The sequence below is a fragment of the Typopeltis vanoorti genome, chromosome 13 (assembly GCF_054136105.1).
Source record: "Typopeltis vanoorti isolate ZY-2024b chromosome 13, IOZ_Tvanoo_1.0, whole genome shotgun sequence".
In the NCBI taxonomy this organism is placed as follows: domain Eukaryota; kingdom Metazoa; phylum Arthropoda; class Arachnida; order Uropygi; family Thelyphonidae; genus Typopeltis; species Typopeltis vanoorti.
The window spans coordinates 61,367,320-61,388,320 of record NC_143561.1 but is presented as its reverse complement, the minus strand read 5'-3'; the positions used below and the strand labels follow the sequence as shown (position 1 = coordinate 61,388,320).

Genomic DNA, 21,001 nt, shown 5'->3' with positions numbered 1-21,001 from the left:
TAAGGAGATTCTGGTTCCATTGTATAAGGCTCTGATTAGACCACATATGGGCTACTGTGTACAGATTTGGTCACCTGGTTTTCAAAAGGATGAAGAGATGTTGGAGAGGATCCAGAGGTGATTGTCCAAAATAGTTTCTGATCTCTGAAATGTTGAAAATGAAGAAAGGTTGAGGCAATGCAGTTTGCACAGCCTAATGGATAAAAGGAAGAGGGGTGAGATGATAGAGATGTGCAAATTGCTAAAGGGTTGTTATAGGGTTAACGGTGAAGGACTTTTTCATAAAATGGTGATAGATTTGGGGAGAACAAGAGTTCATCCCTATAAGCTGTATATAGAGGGTGTAAGCAAAGGAATGAAAAGAAGGTTTTTTGCATGGAGAGTTGTGAATGATCAGTATACATTACCTGAGAGTATTGTGTCTGCAGAGAATTTGAATGTGTTTAAGGCAAGGCATGATGAGCTGTGTGTATGACAGTCTAAGATCCCATGTAAGTCTGTGGCTCCATGGGATCTCGGGATAATAATAATAATAATAATAAATGACTATAAAAAAAAAACCGTATTAATAAATTTATGTGTGTTGGAGCAATGCTAGTTGTTGCTGTCATGTTCTGTATCGCGATGCATGTCATAATTCAGCTAAGTAGTTGTTAGATTTTAGATGAAAGCAGGCCAAACTTGGTGTAGGATTATACCTTGGTTTATATTATATTGTGTGGGGATTTGGAGCATATCTGAGGATTTGTTAAACTTTATTGTAAAGCAATTATCATCAATATATGGCATTTCTGTTTCTTGCCAACTACTTGATAACCTGTGTTTGTTGCATAGAAGGCTAATCCTGTTCTCCTTGCTATACTTCAACAGGGTGAAGGAAACCTGGTAGACTTCCATCACCAAAACTCAATTCTGTTTAATCTCTTGCAAGAAAAATCTCACATCCTTTCCCCCCTAACTTCTGATTTCCCTTCTTGGGCAAACCTGCACCTCCAGCCTTTTCTGCCACAAACACATCTCTACCATAGCTTTCACAACTGCTAAAAAACTTAGTATACTTTTCTGTTGAAGGCATTACTTCTTATCTGTACAGCTGCTAACACTGTATAAATCCCAAATCCACCCAAACCAATAGAATGCTGCTAACACATTTGGTACAAATATAGGAACAAATGGTGAAACAATAAGCAAAATAAATGGATACAGATCTAGGGATTTTCTGCATATAATAACTTAAAAATGATTAACACTTTTTTCATGCATAAAAGAAGTAATAAATTCACTTGGGAAACAAGAAACCTAAAGAATATAATAGACTATATAACAGCTAATATGATACTAAATAGCCAGGTATTTAGAAGTGCAGAAATAGAATCTCATCATTATCTCTTGCATGGAAAGTTAAGAATACCCCCAAGATGGTTTAAAATTAACCAAATCAGTGCTAAGAGAAATCTCCAGGAATCTTTTAGAGTTTAACTCTTGGAAGATAAAAGTATCAATTACCACAAAGAATAAATGGAAAACCAGAGCAAATAAAAGAAAATGATGATATAGAGATAGAATAAAATAATTTAAAAAATGCATTCATAAATGTAGCAACAGAATGCCTCTGAACAAAAAGTAAATGGAAGAGGAGAAAGGGAATAAGAAACTGGGATGAAAACATTGAAGCAATAATCAAAGATAAGAAAGAAGCATATAAATAATGGATAAACACAGAATCACTAGAAGCAAAAATTAATTATAAAAGTCGGCAAAGGTTGGCTGATTGGTAGAGCCTCTGCTACTAATGGCTCAGTTAAGTAAGTTTGAGTGCGGTTAGTAGTTGGAAGGGGACCAATCGTTCGATGCTGTTGGCACACTCTCCCTCGATGAGTCTTTGGACTCCCTGGAGGTGTCAAATAATAATAATAATAATAAAATACAAAAGAGCAATAACAAAAAAAAAGCATGTCGAAAAAAAGAACAGAGAAACATGGTATAATTTCATAGCAAAATTGGAAAGAGATCAAATACATACAAAATTCTAGGGAATATGAATGAGGATGTAAAAGAAAAAGTGAATCTTGAAATAATCAAATCTTGGCTGGACTTCTTCCAAAACTTATGGCAAGATAGTAACGAATTTGTAACTGATATAATGCTTACTACTAATTATACAATGGAAGAAATACAAGAAATCCAACAAGATACATTATAAGAAATCCAACAAGATACATTACAAGAAATCCAACAAGCAATACAGTAAAGCAAATCAGGAAAATCCCCTAGAGAAGATGGAATAAATATAGAACTTATAAAATATGCAGGCATCCTATTCATCAAATGACTTTTAAAATTATTTAACAATATCTGGCAGCAAGTAAAAATTCCAGAAAGTTGGAATAAGGCAATTATCATCCCAACATAGAAAAAAAGCGATAAGTGCAATTGTGAAAACTACAGAGGAATAAGTTTCATAAATACTGGTTATAAATCATATGTAGAAGGTAAACTTTGCAGAGAATAAAATGGCTTTTAAAAAGGACAATCGTGCATTGATCCAGCTTTTTAAAAACATAGAAATGTACATAGGAATTGTAGACTACCAGAAAGCCTTTGACAAAGTCTTAAGGAACAAACTGTGAACAATACTCAAGAATCTAAACATTCCAAATCAACTGCTTGCTGTAATAACTAACATGTATCAGAACAACCAAATAGCTATAAGAATTAATGAAAAATTTATGGAATGGAAATCAATAAACAGAGGGGGATCTGTCCCAAGTTGCTCATTGCAAAGTAGAGATTCACTGTCAACCCATTTCTGAAAACTGTTCAAGCCCTAACCAACTTTTCCAAAATCTTCAACACTACTCCTGAAATACTGACTGGTTGATAGTTGGATACATCGGTCTTTGCACTACCCTTGTGCAATGGGATTACCATACATTCTTTCCATTTCTGCAGAATCTTCTCTGTTCTGAGACTCCAATTATATAGCCTAGTCAAAGGAGCCAGTTCAGCTGAACATTCTTTTAGCACCTGTGCTGATATCCCATCAGTTATTCCTGAATTCTTATTCAGGTTTTGCAACAGCTCTAATACCTCCTCTTCATACACCTGATTTTCTTCATTCAGTGATGAGGTAGCAGTGAACTCAAAGTTGCATACACCAGGTTGATAGCTTTTGGCAAAATGGGCACTCATTAGGTAAACAACCTCTTCTGCATCTATCACCCTCACACCATCTGCATTCAGAAGAGTTATTATTTCATATTTTCATATTCATCCTTTCTTTTACTTGTAGCATATCAATAGAATTCTTGTGGGTTGTCTTTAGCTTGCAGAGCCAGTTTCTTTTTATACTCAGACTTACCTTTCCATACAACAGTTGTGACTATTCTAGCAAGCTGCTTATAATAAGGGATACAGTGCATAATGGACATCATCCTTATGTACTGTATTCCTTCCACATCATCCGTTTCTTACAAATCTCTTGCTTAATAAGATTACACATCCATTTGACTCCTACCCTACTTATCCTTCAAACTCTCAGAATGCATTCAGATATTGCACCATTTAAGTTTTTTTTAAATGCTTCCCATGCACTGTCAATATTTTTCCCATCAGCAACCAACACATTTCGCTGAACTGGATATACTCCTCAGTTGGTCATAATTTCCTGCTTTATAGTTCAGCATGTAACCTTTTCTGAATAGAATATTTATAAACTTAGTCACTTCCCAAGTGAGTACCACATGATCTCTGTCACCAACCATAGGCAGAATTGTTACATCTTTAACTGAAACACCTTCTATCTCTATAATCAAATCTAACACTCTTTGACCTCAAGTTCCTTGTCACATGCTGCTTGAGGAAGTTGTTGTCTCGCAACAGCTCAATAAATTCAGTTTCATTCTTCTCATGAGATTTTACTGTTATCCAATCAATATTCGGATAAAGTCTCCCATTATGATTACCTTTTTTGTGCCTATCATCTGTATTTGGTGATACATTTCTTCATCACTAGCAACTAATCCACCACGTCTGTAAAAACACCCCTACTATGTAATTGATCTTGTTAGATTCCACCTCATCAGATGGCTTCAAATTCACTGCCACATGAAATATTGTTACTAGTACTATAATCATAGGTCTCAACACTAACTGGATTCAAGTCATCCAATATCATTAGTGGCATTCCTCCCTCCTCTCCTATCCTGTCTATCCTTCCTAAAAATACTGTACTCTTTACTCTGAATATTAATTTAGTTAGTATGTCATATTAAGTTAGTATGTCTGATTCTGATAGGCAGGTCTCACTAATGCCTACAATCTGAAGTCCTAATATACTGACCAAGGCACCAAACTCTAATACTTTTTTCAAAAAAATAATATCAATATATATATATATATATATATATATATATATATATATATATATTATTATTATTATTATTATTATTCAGGCCTCCAAGGAGTCAAAAGACTCATCGAGGGAGGTCCTTCCTAAGACATAAAGTCTGTCAAGACTCATCGAGGGGAGGTCCCCCCCTGAGAAACACAAAGTTTATCATACCACTCTTTAAAGTCACTGACCGTTCTCGCTCCCACCACTCCATCAGGCAATGCATTCCACGGCTCAACCACCCTCCACACAAAGAAACCACTCCTTACCCTCTTGCTCACAGTTTCCTTTCGTAACTTCCAGGGATGGCCTCTTGTCATCACTCCTTCCCGCTGATCAACCAAGCGAAAGAACTCCCCAGTGTCAACCCTGTAACCACCTCTCAACAGTTTAAAAGTCTCAATCATATCACCTCTCCTTCTTCTATCCGCCAAACTCTGCAGTCCACATTCTCTCAGCCGATCCTCATAACTATCATTGTACAGTCCTGAAACCATCTTTGTCATCCGTCTTTGTATCCTTTCCACAGTTAATTTATCCCCTTCAAATCCTGGAGACCAAATCTGAGAACAATAGTCCAAGTGTGGTCTGATCAGAGACTTATACAACGGAATGATAACCCTCTTATCTCTGCAGGTCAGTGTCCTTCTCATAATAGCAGCAATCCTCTGTGTTACCTTCACCACCTTTGCAATATGTCCCCTAAACTTCAGGTTTCTATCAATCATCAACCCCAGATCTCTTGTCTCCCCTACTTCCTCCAGTATAACTCCTCCCATAGAGTATGCAGCATCCCATCGATGTTTCCCAAACCTCAAGACCTTACATTTTGCTGCATTAAACTGACACCCCCATTCATTTGCCCATCTATCTAGCTTATTTAAATCCTCTTGCAGGGCTACCACATCTGCGCTATTACTAATAATCCTTCCCAGCTTCACATCATCTGCAAACAACTGAATATCCCCCTGCAATCCACTGGCTATGTCATTGATATAAAGGTTAAACAATATAGGTCCTAGTACTGAGCCCTGTGGGACCCCACTTGTAACCCTCTGCCTCCTGGAAACTGCTCCACCATACACAACTCTCTGATACCTATCAGACAGCCAATCCTGAATCCAGTTGACCAATCTGACATCCAGACCCATGTGCTGCAACTTAAATATCAGCTTATCATGTGGCACCCTGTCAAATGCCTTCGCCAAGTCTAAGAAAATTGCAGTATATGCCTTTCCCTCATCTAATGCTCTTGTAACTTTATTATAAAAGGCTAGCATATTGCTAAAACAAGAGCGTCCTTTCACAAATCCATGTTGATTCTCACAGATAACATTACCCTCATCTGCCCAATGCTGTACACAGTCCCTCACTACTTTCTCCAAGATCTTAACAACTACTGATGACACACAGACTGGCCTATAATTAGACACTTCCAGTCTGTTACCACCCTTATGCAATGGCACTATCTTACCTTCCTTCCATTCCCTGGGCACCTTTGCCAAAGCCAGACTTTCGTTGTAAAGCCACGTTAAAGGTATTGTCAATTCGCTAGCACATTCTCTCAAAACTCGTGGCGAAATACCATCCAGTCCCACAGCTTTACTGACATCCAGAGTACTCAGTATCTGAAACACACTCTCCTCCTGTACCTCCAGACCTCATACCAGTCCTATCCCTCTAGCATTAAAACTGACTCCTCTAGGATGAAATACTCCAATAAAGTGTTCATTGAACAATTCCACTATGTCCTCTGCATCAGTCACTCTATTCCCATTTTTATCCCACAATATCATTCTTCCACAGTCATTTCTCCTCCTACTGGCCACATAGCTAAAAAATTCCCTAGGATTTTCTTTGGATCTTAGGGCCAATCTCCTCTCATATTCCAGTTTCGCTTTCCTTACCACACGAGTCACTCTTCTGGCCTGTGTCTTATATTCTTCACCCATCCTCTCTTCATATATATATATACACACACACATACAGGGTGTTCGGGATAAATTTGACATATTTATAATTAATTATATTTTTCCGTAAGTTACATGTATTAACACACACTTCTCTTCATTTAAAAGTTTGGACCCTTCTTCATTCATATACAAGATGTCAGAAAGGATGGATAGCTGGAACCCACCTGAATCATGGAAGAGAATAACTTGTATCATGATGATTCGTGCCTGCCATCAAAATAAGGATATTACGACTGCTGCCCAATGCTCCCTGAATACAGTAAAAACAATCAGGCATGAACTAGAGACTTGCAATGGTGACTACGAGGATGTAGCAAGAAGAAAGATCCCTAGCAGACGATCTGATTGCGTTCGTACAGCAGAATTCCTCGCAAATCTGCAGGAACAGGTGTTGAAGAACCCTGGCATTGGAATTCGGGCTTTGTTCGTGGAGTTGCTAACTGTAGTGAAGCCCTGGATAACAAGGGTAGCCAATGGTAGGCCGTATGTATGGCAGCAGGATTCGGCCCCTTGCCACACCTCTGGGAAAAGTCAAAAATGGTTGTCTGAAAATTTCTACGACTTCACCAGTCCAAATGTTTGGCCTCCAAACTCCCCAGACCTTAACCCCATGGATTATTTTGTATGGGGCGCAGTTGAAAAAGACACCAATCGCACTTCCAGTAATACAAAAGCCCAGTTAATGGATAAAATTAAAACAGTTTTTGCGGCCCTTCCCAGGGAGACTGTAGCATCAGCTTGTTCGAGGTTCCGAAGCAGAATTGAAGCTGTGATCGATGCTAATGGTGGTTATTTTGAGTAAATCTTGTTGATAGTATTGTAATTAACTCTGCCTGTAATGTTTTTTTGTCAATTCATTAAATTTAATAGATACAAAGAAGATTTTCTTTTTCTTTACGAAACTGTCAAATTTATCCCGAACACCCTGTATATATGTGGAATAGCAAAGGATCAAGATCTGTGATCGACTACATTACTAATCATAAACTAGCTCCAAGTGTAAGAGATATTGATATTTACAGAGGAAATGAAATCTTTTCAGATCACTATTCAGCAGTTTCTAAAATAGAAATACTAACAAAATGGAGAAAAGAAGGAAATAAATAAAAAAAAGAAATAGAAAACGTATACAAAGTATCTATTACAAGAATAAAACATTGGAATACTATGTCAGTTGATTAACAGATTACCTAAAAGAAACCAAAATTAATGAGGATATGAGTGTGGTTGTAGTTTAAATGTTAATAAGTGTAAGGTGTTGCATTTTGGAATTTCAGAGATATAAGGCTGTGTACAATATAGATGGAACTATACTGCAGTAAGTGAATGAGATTTGAAATCTAAGAGTGATGATTGGCAGTGCACTGAAGTTTAGAGGGCACATTGCAAGTGTTGCAGACTGCACATCGTATGATAACAAGTACAATGACATGCCGGGATAAGGAGGTGCTTGTGCTACTGTATAAAGCACTAGTCAGTCCACACTTGGGCTACTGCACTCAGATTTGATCACCTAGTTTTCATTGTGATGTACAAACATTGGAGAAGGTCCAGAGATGAGTGCCTAAGACATCAGGAATGATACTGTCTGGAATGTTGGTTATAGAGGGAGGTTAAAGAGATGTAAATTAGAGAAGTTAGTGGACAAGAGGAAAAGAGATGATCTGATAGAGATGTTTAAGTTAGTGAGGTGATTTTTATCAGATTAATACAGAAGCGATTATAAAAAGAACAGAAGATGAACCAGAGGAGAAGAACCAGGGGCTATCCTCTGGTTCTTCTAAATGATAGACTATACTTTATACTTACTGGTGGACCAGGTGGACCAGGACCTCCAGGTCGACCATCTTCTCCATTATCTCCCTAGTTAAAAAAATAAATAAATAAAATAAATAAAAAATATAAAAAGTCACACACACACACACACACACACACACTTTAATTTCCTAATAAAAAGAACTGTAATTATATTCTCATGAGTATCATATATTATACAGTATATGATACTGTATAGTATCATATACTATACAGTTTTATAATCTCCTTATAAATTTCAAGTAATTTATCTAAACTCATATAACCAACCTATCTATTAATATAATATAAAATAATATAAGTATATTAATATAATATTAATATACAACCTCATTATACAGTTTCCAGAGATGGAAACTCTTGTCCTACTCCTGTCTTCTTCCATTTTATGAAAATTTCTATCACATTAATCTGGTAATAACCCCCTTACCAACTTAGGTGTCTCAATCATATCCCCTCTACTCTGCCTCTTATGTATGAGTCTCTGCAAATTCATTCCCTCAACCTGTCTTCACACCTAAATTCCAAAGACCAAAGACATTGTTCATCTTCTCTGGATCCTTCCTACTATATCCTCATCCACATGAAAACCAGGTGACCAAATATGTGCATAATAATCCATATGTGGCCTGATCAAGGTCTCACAAATTGGACCATAACTTTTTTTTTCTGCATATCAAGGTCGTTTGCATCATTGCCAAAATCTGATGTGATAACTTCACAACTTGTGCAATGTGATACCCAAACTGCAAGTCCCTCTCCACCACCACTTCCAGATCTCTCATCTCCTCGATCTCCTTTAAAATTTCTCCACCAAGTGTGTACCTTCTCCTCCATCCATGCCTACCAAATTTCAGAATCTTACACAGAAACTTAATTCAGTGTTGAACTGTAATTCAACACTGAATTACAGTTCTGCTCACTTTCTAACTCACATAATATATTCAAATCCAGGCCACATCTGCTTGACTCCAAATCGTTCTCCTCAATTTTGCATAATTTGCAAACAGTTGCTTATCTCAAGTTAAACACCCATCAGAATATTATTAATATACAAGGCACCAAAAAACAGACCCCCCCCCCCTTGATACACTATTAGTGGCTTCTTCTTTTGGGATACTGTGTCCTATTTGCAACTTCATGATATTTATCTGACAGCCAATCAATTACCTATCCAACTCATCAAGCTATTATCTGATTCCATTCATTTCAATTTAGTTTCCAACTTCTTGTGAGGCAATCTATCAAAAGCCTTTGCAAAGGTTGATTGATTGGCAGAGCCTCTGCTACTAATGGCTCAGCAAAAAGTTAAGCAAGTTTGAGCACGGTTAGTAGTTTGAAGGAATTCAATCGTTCGATGCTGTTGCCACACTCTCCCTCGATGAGTCTTTGGACACCCTGGAGGTGTCACATAATAATAATAATAATAAAATCTATGTATACCACTATATATATATATATATATATATCCATCTCTCTTGTATAGTGCATTTATCATCTTGCAGTACATTAGTAAATTGGTAAAACATGACCTCTCTTTAACTAATCCATGCTAACCATCACAGAGAATACTCCTGTTATCAACCAACCTCTGTATCCTAGCTCTTGATCTCTCCAACACCTTAACCATAAATGCATATACATACATTGGCCTATACTTTGCAGTCTCAGCCTTATCACCACCTTTGTAAAGTGGAAACCGATTTATTATTTCATCTCTTATTCACTCGCCAGCAGTTCATTCTCTCCCATTTCTTCTACACTTGAGCTTCTCATGATGTCACACTGATAAGAATGAAATACTCATTGAAAGCTCAACTATATTCTCAGTAGCAGTTACCAATCAATTGTTTTCATCCAGTAACATCATCTTACCATAATCATTCTTTCTTCTACCTGGCACATATAAAAAGGACTCTTTCTCAGATTTTGCTTTGTCTGATTTGTTAATTTCTGTTCATATTGCACCTCTGCTGTCCAGTCCAACTGAGTCACCTTCTTGGCTTGCTCTTTATAAAATGGAATGAAATGAAATTGACTATTATTCATCTTTTTTTTAGCCTCCACAGTGCCTTCTTCTTCTTCCATATTTCATGCCTTAACCTTTCATTCATCTATTTGACACCTGCCTTATTCACCCTTTTGAATACATTCACAAATTGATACTGTTAAACAACACTTGGTCAGTGCCTACACAGGATTTATCTTCTTTCTGTTTAACTCCTCATTCCATTCTATAGCTGCTCCAAATGTCTCCTAAGATTTTCATAATCATGAGATCAGCAGTTCCACATATATCCTTTCCTTACAGAAGACTTCATATGGCTGACCACCACACCCAAGTGATCACCTCATGATCACTTTCAGCAACTGAAGGAAGATATGACACTCTATTCACAGTCACATACTATAATGAAATGATTAGATTTAAGAGACTCTTGATCATTGCATACCCTAACATTACATACTGCCTAAGATTGTTCTCTCAATAACTCAAAAAAAATTCATCTTCCTTATTCACACATACAATGTCTTCATTCCAAATCTATATTGTCTTAATTAAAATCACTCATAATGATCACTTTTACCTTGCTCACTAACTCCAATTACTCATTCATTTCTTCATAACCAGTTTCCATAATCCCTGGCCTTTAGCAATATCCAAATATGTCTTCCTGACAACTTCCATCTCACACCATACTACATCAAAACCACAGCCACTATTTTCCACTAGCATTTCACTTTGCTACAGAAAGACATCTTTCTGCTATCATCAACAGCACTTCCCCTTTCAACTTGTCCTTTCTATCCTCGAGAAACATTGCACCATTTCATTTCTATTCCAGTGAGGATATCATTCTCATCCAAAATTTATGAATAAATAAACTCAATTCAATGAAAAAGTTTTCATCTCCCTTATTTCTGGTGTTCTTAGCATTTGAAAATAAACACAGCAGTTCACTTTTAGGTCTATAACCAGTCCTAATCATGTTGACTGTCAGCTGTGATTCTCTATACCTACCCATACAAGTGGAAAGGCTTATGTTTTGGCAGTACATTTTAGTTGATTTTAATGGTATCGATTACAACACAAAATGATAAGAAAATAATTAATATTTATTAACTTATTAGCTGATATTTTGCTGATATTATATCAAGCATCTTGAGAGCACAAGAACGGTTTATCACAGTACACGAAACAACAATAGTTTGGTATAACAGTGGGACTAGTTTAAAAAAATTGTAATGGACAACACAAGGAACAAAAGTCCTAATTGGCACCATCTGTGTTGGAAAAAGAGAGAAAACAAGTATTCATTAGATCTTAAAATGACTGTCCCCACATTTTTGGTAAATTTATACAGTCATACTTGTTGAGGTTTGGAGTATGTTTTAAAGTTGCTGTTGATTCCAAAATCAATCTCTCTGACTAATAATGACTTCTTTGTAGCACTTTTGTTTTCTTCCATTTGATCCTATGTGAAGAGCATCCAAGGCATAGTTTTCTAGACCAGACTTGCTATAACGATAGTGTCAAATGTATTTTTTATGTTCACTAGGTGTATGCCAACAATTCTCCCTGTCTGTCCAGAGTAAACCAGGTCACTGACATATGGTCACAAGAACAGAGCACTTCACATAAACTACTGGATGTGATAAAAAAAAGAGTTTATACTTAGGTGAATGGATAAGAGTTGCCAATTTGACATATGGTTTAAATATGGTGCATAGTTGATATTTAATAATATCAGTAGTATTAATATTAATAGATATCTGAAAAGATATCTAGAGTGCTTAATAAATATTGGATACCATCCTTCACTTAAATGAAGCCTACACATCAAGAAACTACACCTTTTTCTCTCACAGCTCTGCCAATGTACAATTCACAGTTCTTGCTCACCATCTCATCATTGTCATGCAATAGTAACATACTGATAACCTTTCCTATCATGTTATCTTTCACTCTCCTCAATTACCTCTTGATACCCATCCTCACATTCTCCTTCTTGTCCAACCAAATCATTTGTTCCCATTTTGCTTGTTTACTCCTCATATCAAAAGCATCAATCACTTGTTCATCCTCTCTCATGGAAAACAGATCTTGTGGACTCTCATTTGCACACCTTTAATAATGGAATCATTATACTTTGTCCCTCGAGTCACTTCTGCCTCTTTTTCTCTACTTACTTTCCTTAAATTTATTTGTTCTTTCACTCCTATTGCCCAAATGCATAATCTCAATGCACATATTTCTCATCCTGATCAACTCATTCTTCAAGTATTGCATCTTAGCACCACAGCCCTGTGGGACCCCACTTGATCCTATCCCTCATACACAACTCTCTGATACCTATCAGATAGCCAGTCTTGAATCCAGTTCATGAAACAGACAATAAACCTACTGTAACTTAAATATCAGCTTGTCATGTGGTATCCTGTCAAATGTCTGTAAAATTCAAAAAATGGCAGACATTCCTTTCCCTCATCAACTGCTCTTGTCACTTTATTATAAAAGGCAATCATATTACTAAAGCAAGAGCACCCCTTAATAAATCTATGCTTACTCTCCCACATAACATTACCCTCATTAGTCCAATGCTGTATATCAGCATTTCCCAAATTATGTTCCGCAAAAAGTGAATAAGTGTTCTGTGAAAAATTATCAAAATTAATATGAGCCTGGAATGGTTTTAAATGAGGTGACAAGTTCAAACATGTTTGAAAATCAGGCAATCCTAACTTTGCATGTGGATTGTGCTATTAAGGACAGTGCATGCTGGCCTTAACTCAGCCGCCCGCAGTTGTGAACACCTCCGAGCACGAGTGAAGTATGGAGGTATCTATTCTAGGAAATGAGTGGTCACAAGCAAGGTGAATGTGATGTGCTGGGGGCCCAGAATGCCTGTAGTGTGTGCTGTCACATTTTTGCAATGCAATACAGCCTGCTGCAGCGATAGCGTGCACTTAGCTTTATGTTGAATACAAGATTGATTATACTCGACTTTAACCAACATGTTGCATTAAAATTTCAGGATTTGTGAAGTGTTCCGTTGTAGGAAAAGTTTGCGAAATGCTGCTGTATATGATCCTTCATTAATTTCATCAAGATTTAACAACTATTGATGAAATACAAACTAGTCTATAGTTTGACACTTCCATTCTGCTGCCATCCTTATGCAATGGCACAATCTTACCCTCCTTCCACTCCCTGGTACCTTTCCCATGACCAGACTTTCACTAAAAACGTCAGGTCAACAGAGCTGTTCTTTAGCATATTTTCTCAAAATCCATGGTGAAATTCCATCCAGTCCCATTGCTTTATTGAAATCCAGAGTACGTAGTAGTTGAAACACACTCTCCTCTTGCACTTCTAAACCTTGAATCTGTCTGGTCCCTCTAGTATTAAAACCTACTTCTCCAGGATGAAATACCTTGATAAAGTGTTCATTGAACAAACTCCACGATGTCTTCAGCATTAGTCACTCTATTCTCATTTTTAACCCCCAATGTCATTCTTCCACAATCAATTCTCCTCCTACTGGCAACATAGCTAAAAATTTCCCTAGGATTTCTTTTTTTGGATCTTAGGGCTAATCTCTTCTCATATTCCAGTTTTGCGTGGCTGGAAAATTTGCGTTAAACATTTTCACCGTAGGAAAATTCACCACAAACATTTTCACTGTAAACATTTATGCTATAAGACATTTTTGCCATAAGACATTTTGCATTAATTTTTGTAAATAATCAATGGATGATAAAGGGTATTATAAAATCATTAAAAAGGCAAATCTTTATTAAGGTGAAAGTCAATGATACATAACATAATGAAATCATTTTAAAATTGTGCAAATTAAAAAGAGATGCTGATGTAAATAATTAACTTTTTACTGCTGATCGTCAATTCAACAAATCCATCAGTAACGTCGCTGATTGGAAGAAATGCTAATGCTGTGAAGCATTTAATTTTTGTGTTGAATTCAGCATCTGTTTGATGGCAACAATTTTGAAATAAAGATTCTGTGCCATATGAAATAAACAACCTGTTATGGTTTGACTTTTTTTTCTTGACTACTTGTATTAGAAACTATAACTCATTTTTTAGGAATGTTAGTCAAGTGAATAATATTTAATATCTCTTTCCTTCTTGTGCTGACTTATTCATGGAAGACCTAGAAGATAAAATCTTATCTCAAATTAACCCAAAACCTGCAACTTGGTACAGATATGTAGATGACATCTTTATCATTTGGAATCATAAGAATGAAGAACTAATGGAATATCTCAACAAAATCAATCGTTTCCACCATACTATCAAATTCACATTAGAAATTGAAAAAGATGAAAAACTTCCATTCCTAGACATCCTAATAAAGAAACAAACCAATAACAGTATCAACCTGTCTGTGTATAGAAAATTTACGAATACTGGACATTACCTCCATTTCAACTCGTCACATCATATATCCCAGAAACTTAGCATTATCCATATGCTTAAGAAAACACCACACAGTATACCACAAACCAAGATGACTTACAAAAAGAATTAACTACAATATCCAGAGAGCTATCCTTAAATGGTTATCCTAAAAGACTCATCAACAAGATTCTCTTTTCAGATATACCACAAAGACAACGTGATGACACCCAATACATCAGCATTGTAACTATTCCATTTGTTAGCATCATTTCCAAAAAATTGGCTATCCTTCTAATCACACAATCACACAATATTAGAGTAACATTCAAGTCAGTCAACACTATTCGGAAATTTTTAAGATCACCGAAAGACCCTCATCCATTCTACAAGTACTCTGGAGTATACAATATAACTTGTTCCTGTGGCATTAGTTACATTGGTCAGACCTCTAGAAGCTTCAAAATGAGACAGAAGGAGGTTGTTTCTAACACATAGGCTATGTTAGAAACAACAGACAAGATATTTCAGGCCTTTCTTCCCACTTTGCCACTACCAACCATCTTATTGAGTGGGATAAGAGTCATATGCCCTATACAGAAGAGAACTACCATTCCAGAACCTTCAAGGAAGCTGCTATAGTCGCCCGTTCAACAGGAAACCTAAATAAGAATCAAGGTCTAATCCTACCTGATATTTGGAAAACTTTAATTAGATCACTAAACACTAAAGCAATGAACTTTCATGCCAATTACATTATGTCTCTCAACCAATAAATCATGTACCTGCGACACACGTATTGTCTCATGCACAGTACTAATTTTGTATGAATTAGAACTGTCAGTTAAAACCTAGTCTGTTAACTTCATATCGCTTACCAATTGTATCCCTGAAGATGCCAATAGCAAAAATCGGTGAAACTAGTTGGATAATAAATATTACTCACTTGACTAACATTCCTAAAAAACAAGTTATAGTTTCTAACCTATTATAGTTGTTGATGTAAATATGTTAGAAAAAGAGTTGATAGTTGCTTTCTCGAAGTCAACCATTAATGTTTTGGGATCTAATGATGAATCTAAGCCCTTTAAGACACTGAATAATCTGCTGTAAATTGATTCTGATTTGTCAGGAAGCAAAGCAAAAAGCTGCCATGGAATCCTTAAGGGTCTCATGCCAGTCCCAAGCCTGTATAAAGGAAGAGGGTCGGTCAGATGAGTGTCAATGCTCTGACTGTAAACAAAAAACAAGATTTTTATCTGATCATGCCTGTACGATCAACAGCTACAACATGCCGGCTCGGATGTCACCCAGATCAACAAGGTCCGTGATACCAATTGAGCGATTGAGGATTGGATCGAAAAGTGGGATACCGAAAAGAAACAGAAACTGACAGTAACAGAACTATTATCAGTAGGAACATGGAATGTACGGACACTTTGGATGTCAGAAAAACTAGAATTACTTCAAGAGGAAATGAAGAGATATTGGTGTGATATACTAGGACTGGTAGAGTTGCGATGGACATCAGCAGGAAAGATTATTATTATTATTTATTATTATTATTATTATTATTATTACGGGTATCTCCATGGAGTCAGTAGACTCATCGCGGGAGACCCAAACTAGCAAAACAATATCTGTCATATCTCTTCTTGAATTCATTTACAGATGAAGAGCTCACAACAAAGTCAGGCAATGAATTCCACTCATTCACCACCCTCCAGGCAAAAAACCTTGTTCTGACACCTTTGTTAACCACACTCTTCTTTAATTTCCAGAGATGACCTCTTGTTCTTCCATCACTATCACACAGCTGAAACATTTCCCCTGCATCAATCCTATAAAAACCTTTTAGTAATTTGAATGTTTCTATCATATCCCCTCTTCTTCGCCTATCAGCCAATCTCTGCAATCCACAAGCTCTCAATCTATCAATGTAGGGAGCATTTTTTATATCACTCACCAACTTGGTCACTCTTCTCTGAACCCTCTCCACAGCCTCCTCATCTCCAAGGAATCCAGGTGACCAGACCTGAGCACAGCAATCCAAATGTGGAAGTATCAATGCTTTATAAAGGGGAATAATAACCTCTTTATCTCTGGATGTCAGTGTGTTCCTCAACAACCAAGTAATCCTATGTGCAATCTTGGACACCTTAGCAATGTGTCCTCTGAACTTCATCTCCTTATCTACCAATACCCTAAGTCCCTAGCCTCATCAATCTCTTGGAGTACCTTTCCATCTATGTAGTACACAACTGGTAATCTTTTAATCCCAAAATGCAAGACTTTACACTTTTCCACATTGAACTGACATCCATTTTCTTTTGCCCATTTTACCAGCTTATTTAAATCCTCCTGCAAACTTTCAACATCAGCTTGATTTTTTATTGCACTACACAACTTTGCATCATCAGCAAACAACTGAATATCTCCCTTTAAGCCGTTTCCTATATCATTTATATACAAATTAAACAACATTGGCCCAAGCACAGAGCCCTGAGGCACACCACTGGTCACCTGCCTCATTCTGGACTCGGCTCCTCCATACACCACCTTATGGTATCTCTCCCTGAGCCATTCTCCTATCCATATCACCAATTTAATATCCATTCCCATCTGCTCCAATTTGCGTAACAGTGTTCTATGGGGTATCCTGTCAAAAGCCTTAGCAAAATCCAGAAGTACCACTGTGTAGCCAGTTCCTTTGTCCAACTCTGATGTTATTCTATTATGGATAGTTAATAGATTGCTAAGGCAGGATCTACCTTTAACAAAACCATGTTGGCCTCTATAGAGTATCATATCCTGATCCACCCATTCTTGAATTTTGTCATTAACCAACTTTTCCAATACTTTTACCACTACTCCTGAGATGGTGATTGGTCTGTAATTCAATACTGCAGTTTTAGAGCCACCCTTATGCAAAGGAACCACTTTGCCTAACTTCCACTCCCTAGGGACCATACCAGAGTTCAAACTTAAATTAAATATCCAGGTAAGAGGGGTTGACAATTCATTTGCACATTCACGCAACACCCGAGCTGATATTCCATCTAAGCCTACCGCAGTGTTTGCATTTAAGTTTCGCAATATATTTAATACCTCTGATTCTTTAGCTTCAATTCTCACATTAGGTATTGCTATAGGTATAGAGATATCCTCACTTGGGTGATAGACTTTTGAGAAGTGATCACTCAGTAACTCAACTATTACATCTGATTTTGTCACCTCAATACCATCAGCACCCACTAAGGTTATCCTTCCGAAGTCATTCTTCCTCTTACTTGCCACATAGCGGAAGAACTCTTTGGGATTACCCTTGATCTCTTTGGCTAAGGTCTTCTCATAATCTGATTTAGCTTTTCTTACTATGCTGGTAACCTTCCTAGCTTGAGCCTTGTACTGCTCATGGGTGTCCTGATCGCCCTTCTCCTTGTAAATTCTCCATAACATTTTCTTTTTTTGTAGTTCAAGCTTGATACTACTGCTCATCCATCTAATGCCTGCCTTGTTTGACCTCCTGACCATGGGGACACAATCTGATATTGCTTTCCTCAGATACCCACTGATTTTATCCCAAGCACTGCTAACATCTTTCCCTTGCAATATGTTCTGCCATGGGATGGTTGCAAGCTCACTCCGAAGCTTGTTATAATTGCCTAACCTGTAGTTTCGTACATACCCCTTCTTAATAGAAAAATCCACAGATTTTGCAACCTCCCAAGTCAATACCACATGATCGCTTTCACCAACTGGAGGTAACGAGGTCACCTTACTTATGCATATAACCTCTGAACCAATAACCAGGTCCAACACTCTCACACCACGTGTCCCTTCAGTTACGTGCTGTTTCAAGTAATTATCTCGTAGCAGATGTATGAACTCCATTTCCTTTTTGCTACGTGATATTTCCTCCTTCCAATTGATATCACCATAATTAAAATCCCCCATAATAATCACTAAGCCTTCACACATTGCACTAAGTTGCTGATGCATGAATTCAATACCTGTACTCCCTGGCCTATAGCAGCATCCAACTGTATATTTGGTTGCGTTGGTCACTATTTCGCACCAGACTGCCTCAAATGAACTCTCATTCACATGTCTATCATCATGATATACTACTTTCTTTGGCTGCAACACATCAGCTATCATCAACAGTACTCCTCCTCCTGTTCTATCTTCTCTATCCTCCCTGAAAATACTGTACCCATCACATTCAATTCCAGTGACCACATCTTCTGCTGACAGCCAAGTTTCACTAATGCCTACAACTTTTGGTGAGATTTCACTGACTAATGCCAAAAATTCTTCTCTCTTATTTCTAATGCTTCTAGCATTGGTATACAAAAATTGCAGATTCCCTCTAGATCTTGTACCGGCTTTAGAACTGATATATAAGTCACTAACTACCGTAGTCCTATGCCGATTTTTTCCCCTCTCTTCTGCAATTTATTCTGCCTATAAGGATCAATAAATACACAATCAGTGCTAAAGTTGCTCTCTCTTACACTCAACCTTTTCAATATTAGTTTCCCTGCCCAATAACTTCAACCTGTTCAGAAAACAATAACTTCTTCAATCTCTTATGTCCTTCCATGTTAAGATGCAGTCCATCTCTAGCATACAACTGCCTTTTTCCTTCAAACACACTCCAAACATCAACAAACTCCAGACCTCTTTTTCTGCACATTCTTGCAATCATATCATTCATTATCATTGCTCGTCTACTTAACTCGTAATTGTCAAAACGAGGCAGCACACACACTATTCTCCCATTGACACTTTTCCTCTTCACAATATCTAATAATGTTCTTAAATCTTTTCCTACCCGATTTATACTACCTCTCAGGTCATTCGTACCCACCATAACTATCATCTTGTCTGTTTCATGCCCTCTCTTTATTGCTAAAGCCACTCTTTCTATTGTACCATCAGCCAAGCACTCCTCATGCATACCACTCTCCATACCCTTAATCATAGAATCACCATATATTTTACCACTATTAACTTCATTCAAGTTCACACTCATGGACTCATTCTCTACACTATTCAGCATGACTCTCCCAGCTTCATTACTCAACTCTCTATTACTTACCCCCCCACTCTCACTACATCTCATTTCTTCTTGGCCACTTGTGGTTTTATTATGTTGACTCCCAATCACTCCCATACTATTTATTACTGAATCATTCACCAAAGACTCACCCATATGTAATCCTGTTCTAGTTACTTCAGCTAAAGTAATCTCTATAGTCCTAATTTCTCTGTTTAACACATTAAACTCAGCTTTAACTTCCAGTATCTCCTTACCAATCACTTCCACTTCCTCATGAAGAAGATGAAGGTCATTTTTCATTTTCATAAACTCCCGCCGAAGTTCTTCCGCTACGGTCCCGATGTCAGCTTCCATTCCTAAACGCTCCAGCCTATCCCGACACTTCTCACATACGTCGACATTTTCTTTCTTTTCATTTTGCCAGACCGACCACAGATCCTTCACATTTTTCGGTGCATACATGTAGCAGTTTCCGCAACGCATCCATTGCGAAAAATCTAACGCTGAGCCAGCCTTTCGTGTAATAGTAGAAGTCCTGCGCGCCGCTGACGTACGTTTCTTGTTGGATGCCATCTTTACACGTTGATATAGTGAAACAAACGGCAGTGAAAACACAATATATACAACACAGTTCTAAACAATAATACCACTGAAGGACACTTGTTTCTAACCGATGCACAATTTTAGCACAATTTGTGACAAAAAGCCACACTATATTTAACTTTAAAAACACGTTTTCTAGACTAGCTTAACTCGACCGCCACATTTACCAAGGACACTAGCGCAACCTCCAATTCATGGCATGTACCTTCTGGAGACGTACAAGATATTATTATTATATGGGTACCTCCATGGAGTCCAAAGACTCATCGCAGGAGACCCAATCTATCCACACAATCTATCATACCTATCCTTGAACCCATTAACAGACAAAGCACTCACAAATAACTCTGGCAACCCAAGATAAATAGATGCGAAGTCATATGGTCATGGCATGACACCAAGCATGAAGTAGGAGTTGGTTTCCTTCTTAGCAAAAAAAGCTAGAAAGGCACTGTTAGGCTACAAACCAGTCAATGAATTATAGCATCAAGATTTCAAGCAAAACCATTTAATATATCAATAGTCCAGGCATATGCAACCACATCTGACAGCACAGATGAGGATATTGACTTATTTTACAAAGATCTGACAGAGACAATAGAAACAATACCAAAGCAAGATGTACTAATTATTGAAGGAGATTGGAATGCCAAAGTTGGAATATATAATGATGGTTGGGAAAGAGTCACGGGAAAATATGGTTTCAGAGAAAGAAATGAACAAGGTGAAAAAAT

At 37.3% G+C, this 21,001-nt stretch overlaps 1 protein-coding gene across 1 annotated transcript in view; it reads right to left on the bottom strand.

Annotated features, from left to right (window-relative positions):
- LOC150100214 (uncharacterized) overlaps positions 1-21,001 on the bottom strand; it is an 850,396-nt gene that overhangs the window by 613,520 nt on the left and 215,875 nt on the right. The window contains exon 11 of the mRNA XM_090402345.1: positions 8,176-8,229. Within this exon, the coding sequence (XP_090258471.1) occupies positions 8,176-8,229 (54 nt within the window). The remainder of the gene's footprint in view (positions 1-8,175; positions 8,230-21,001) is intronic.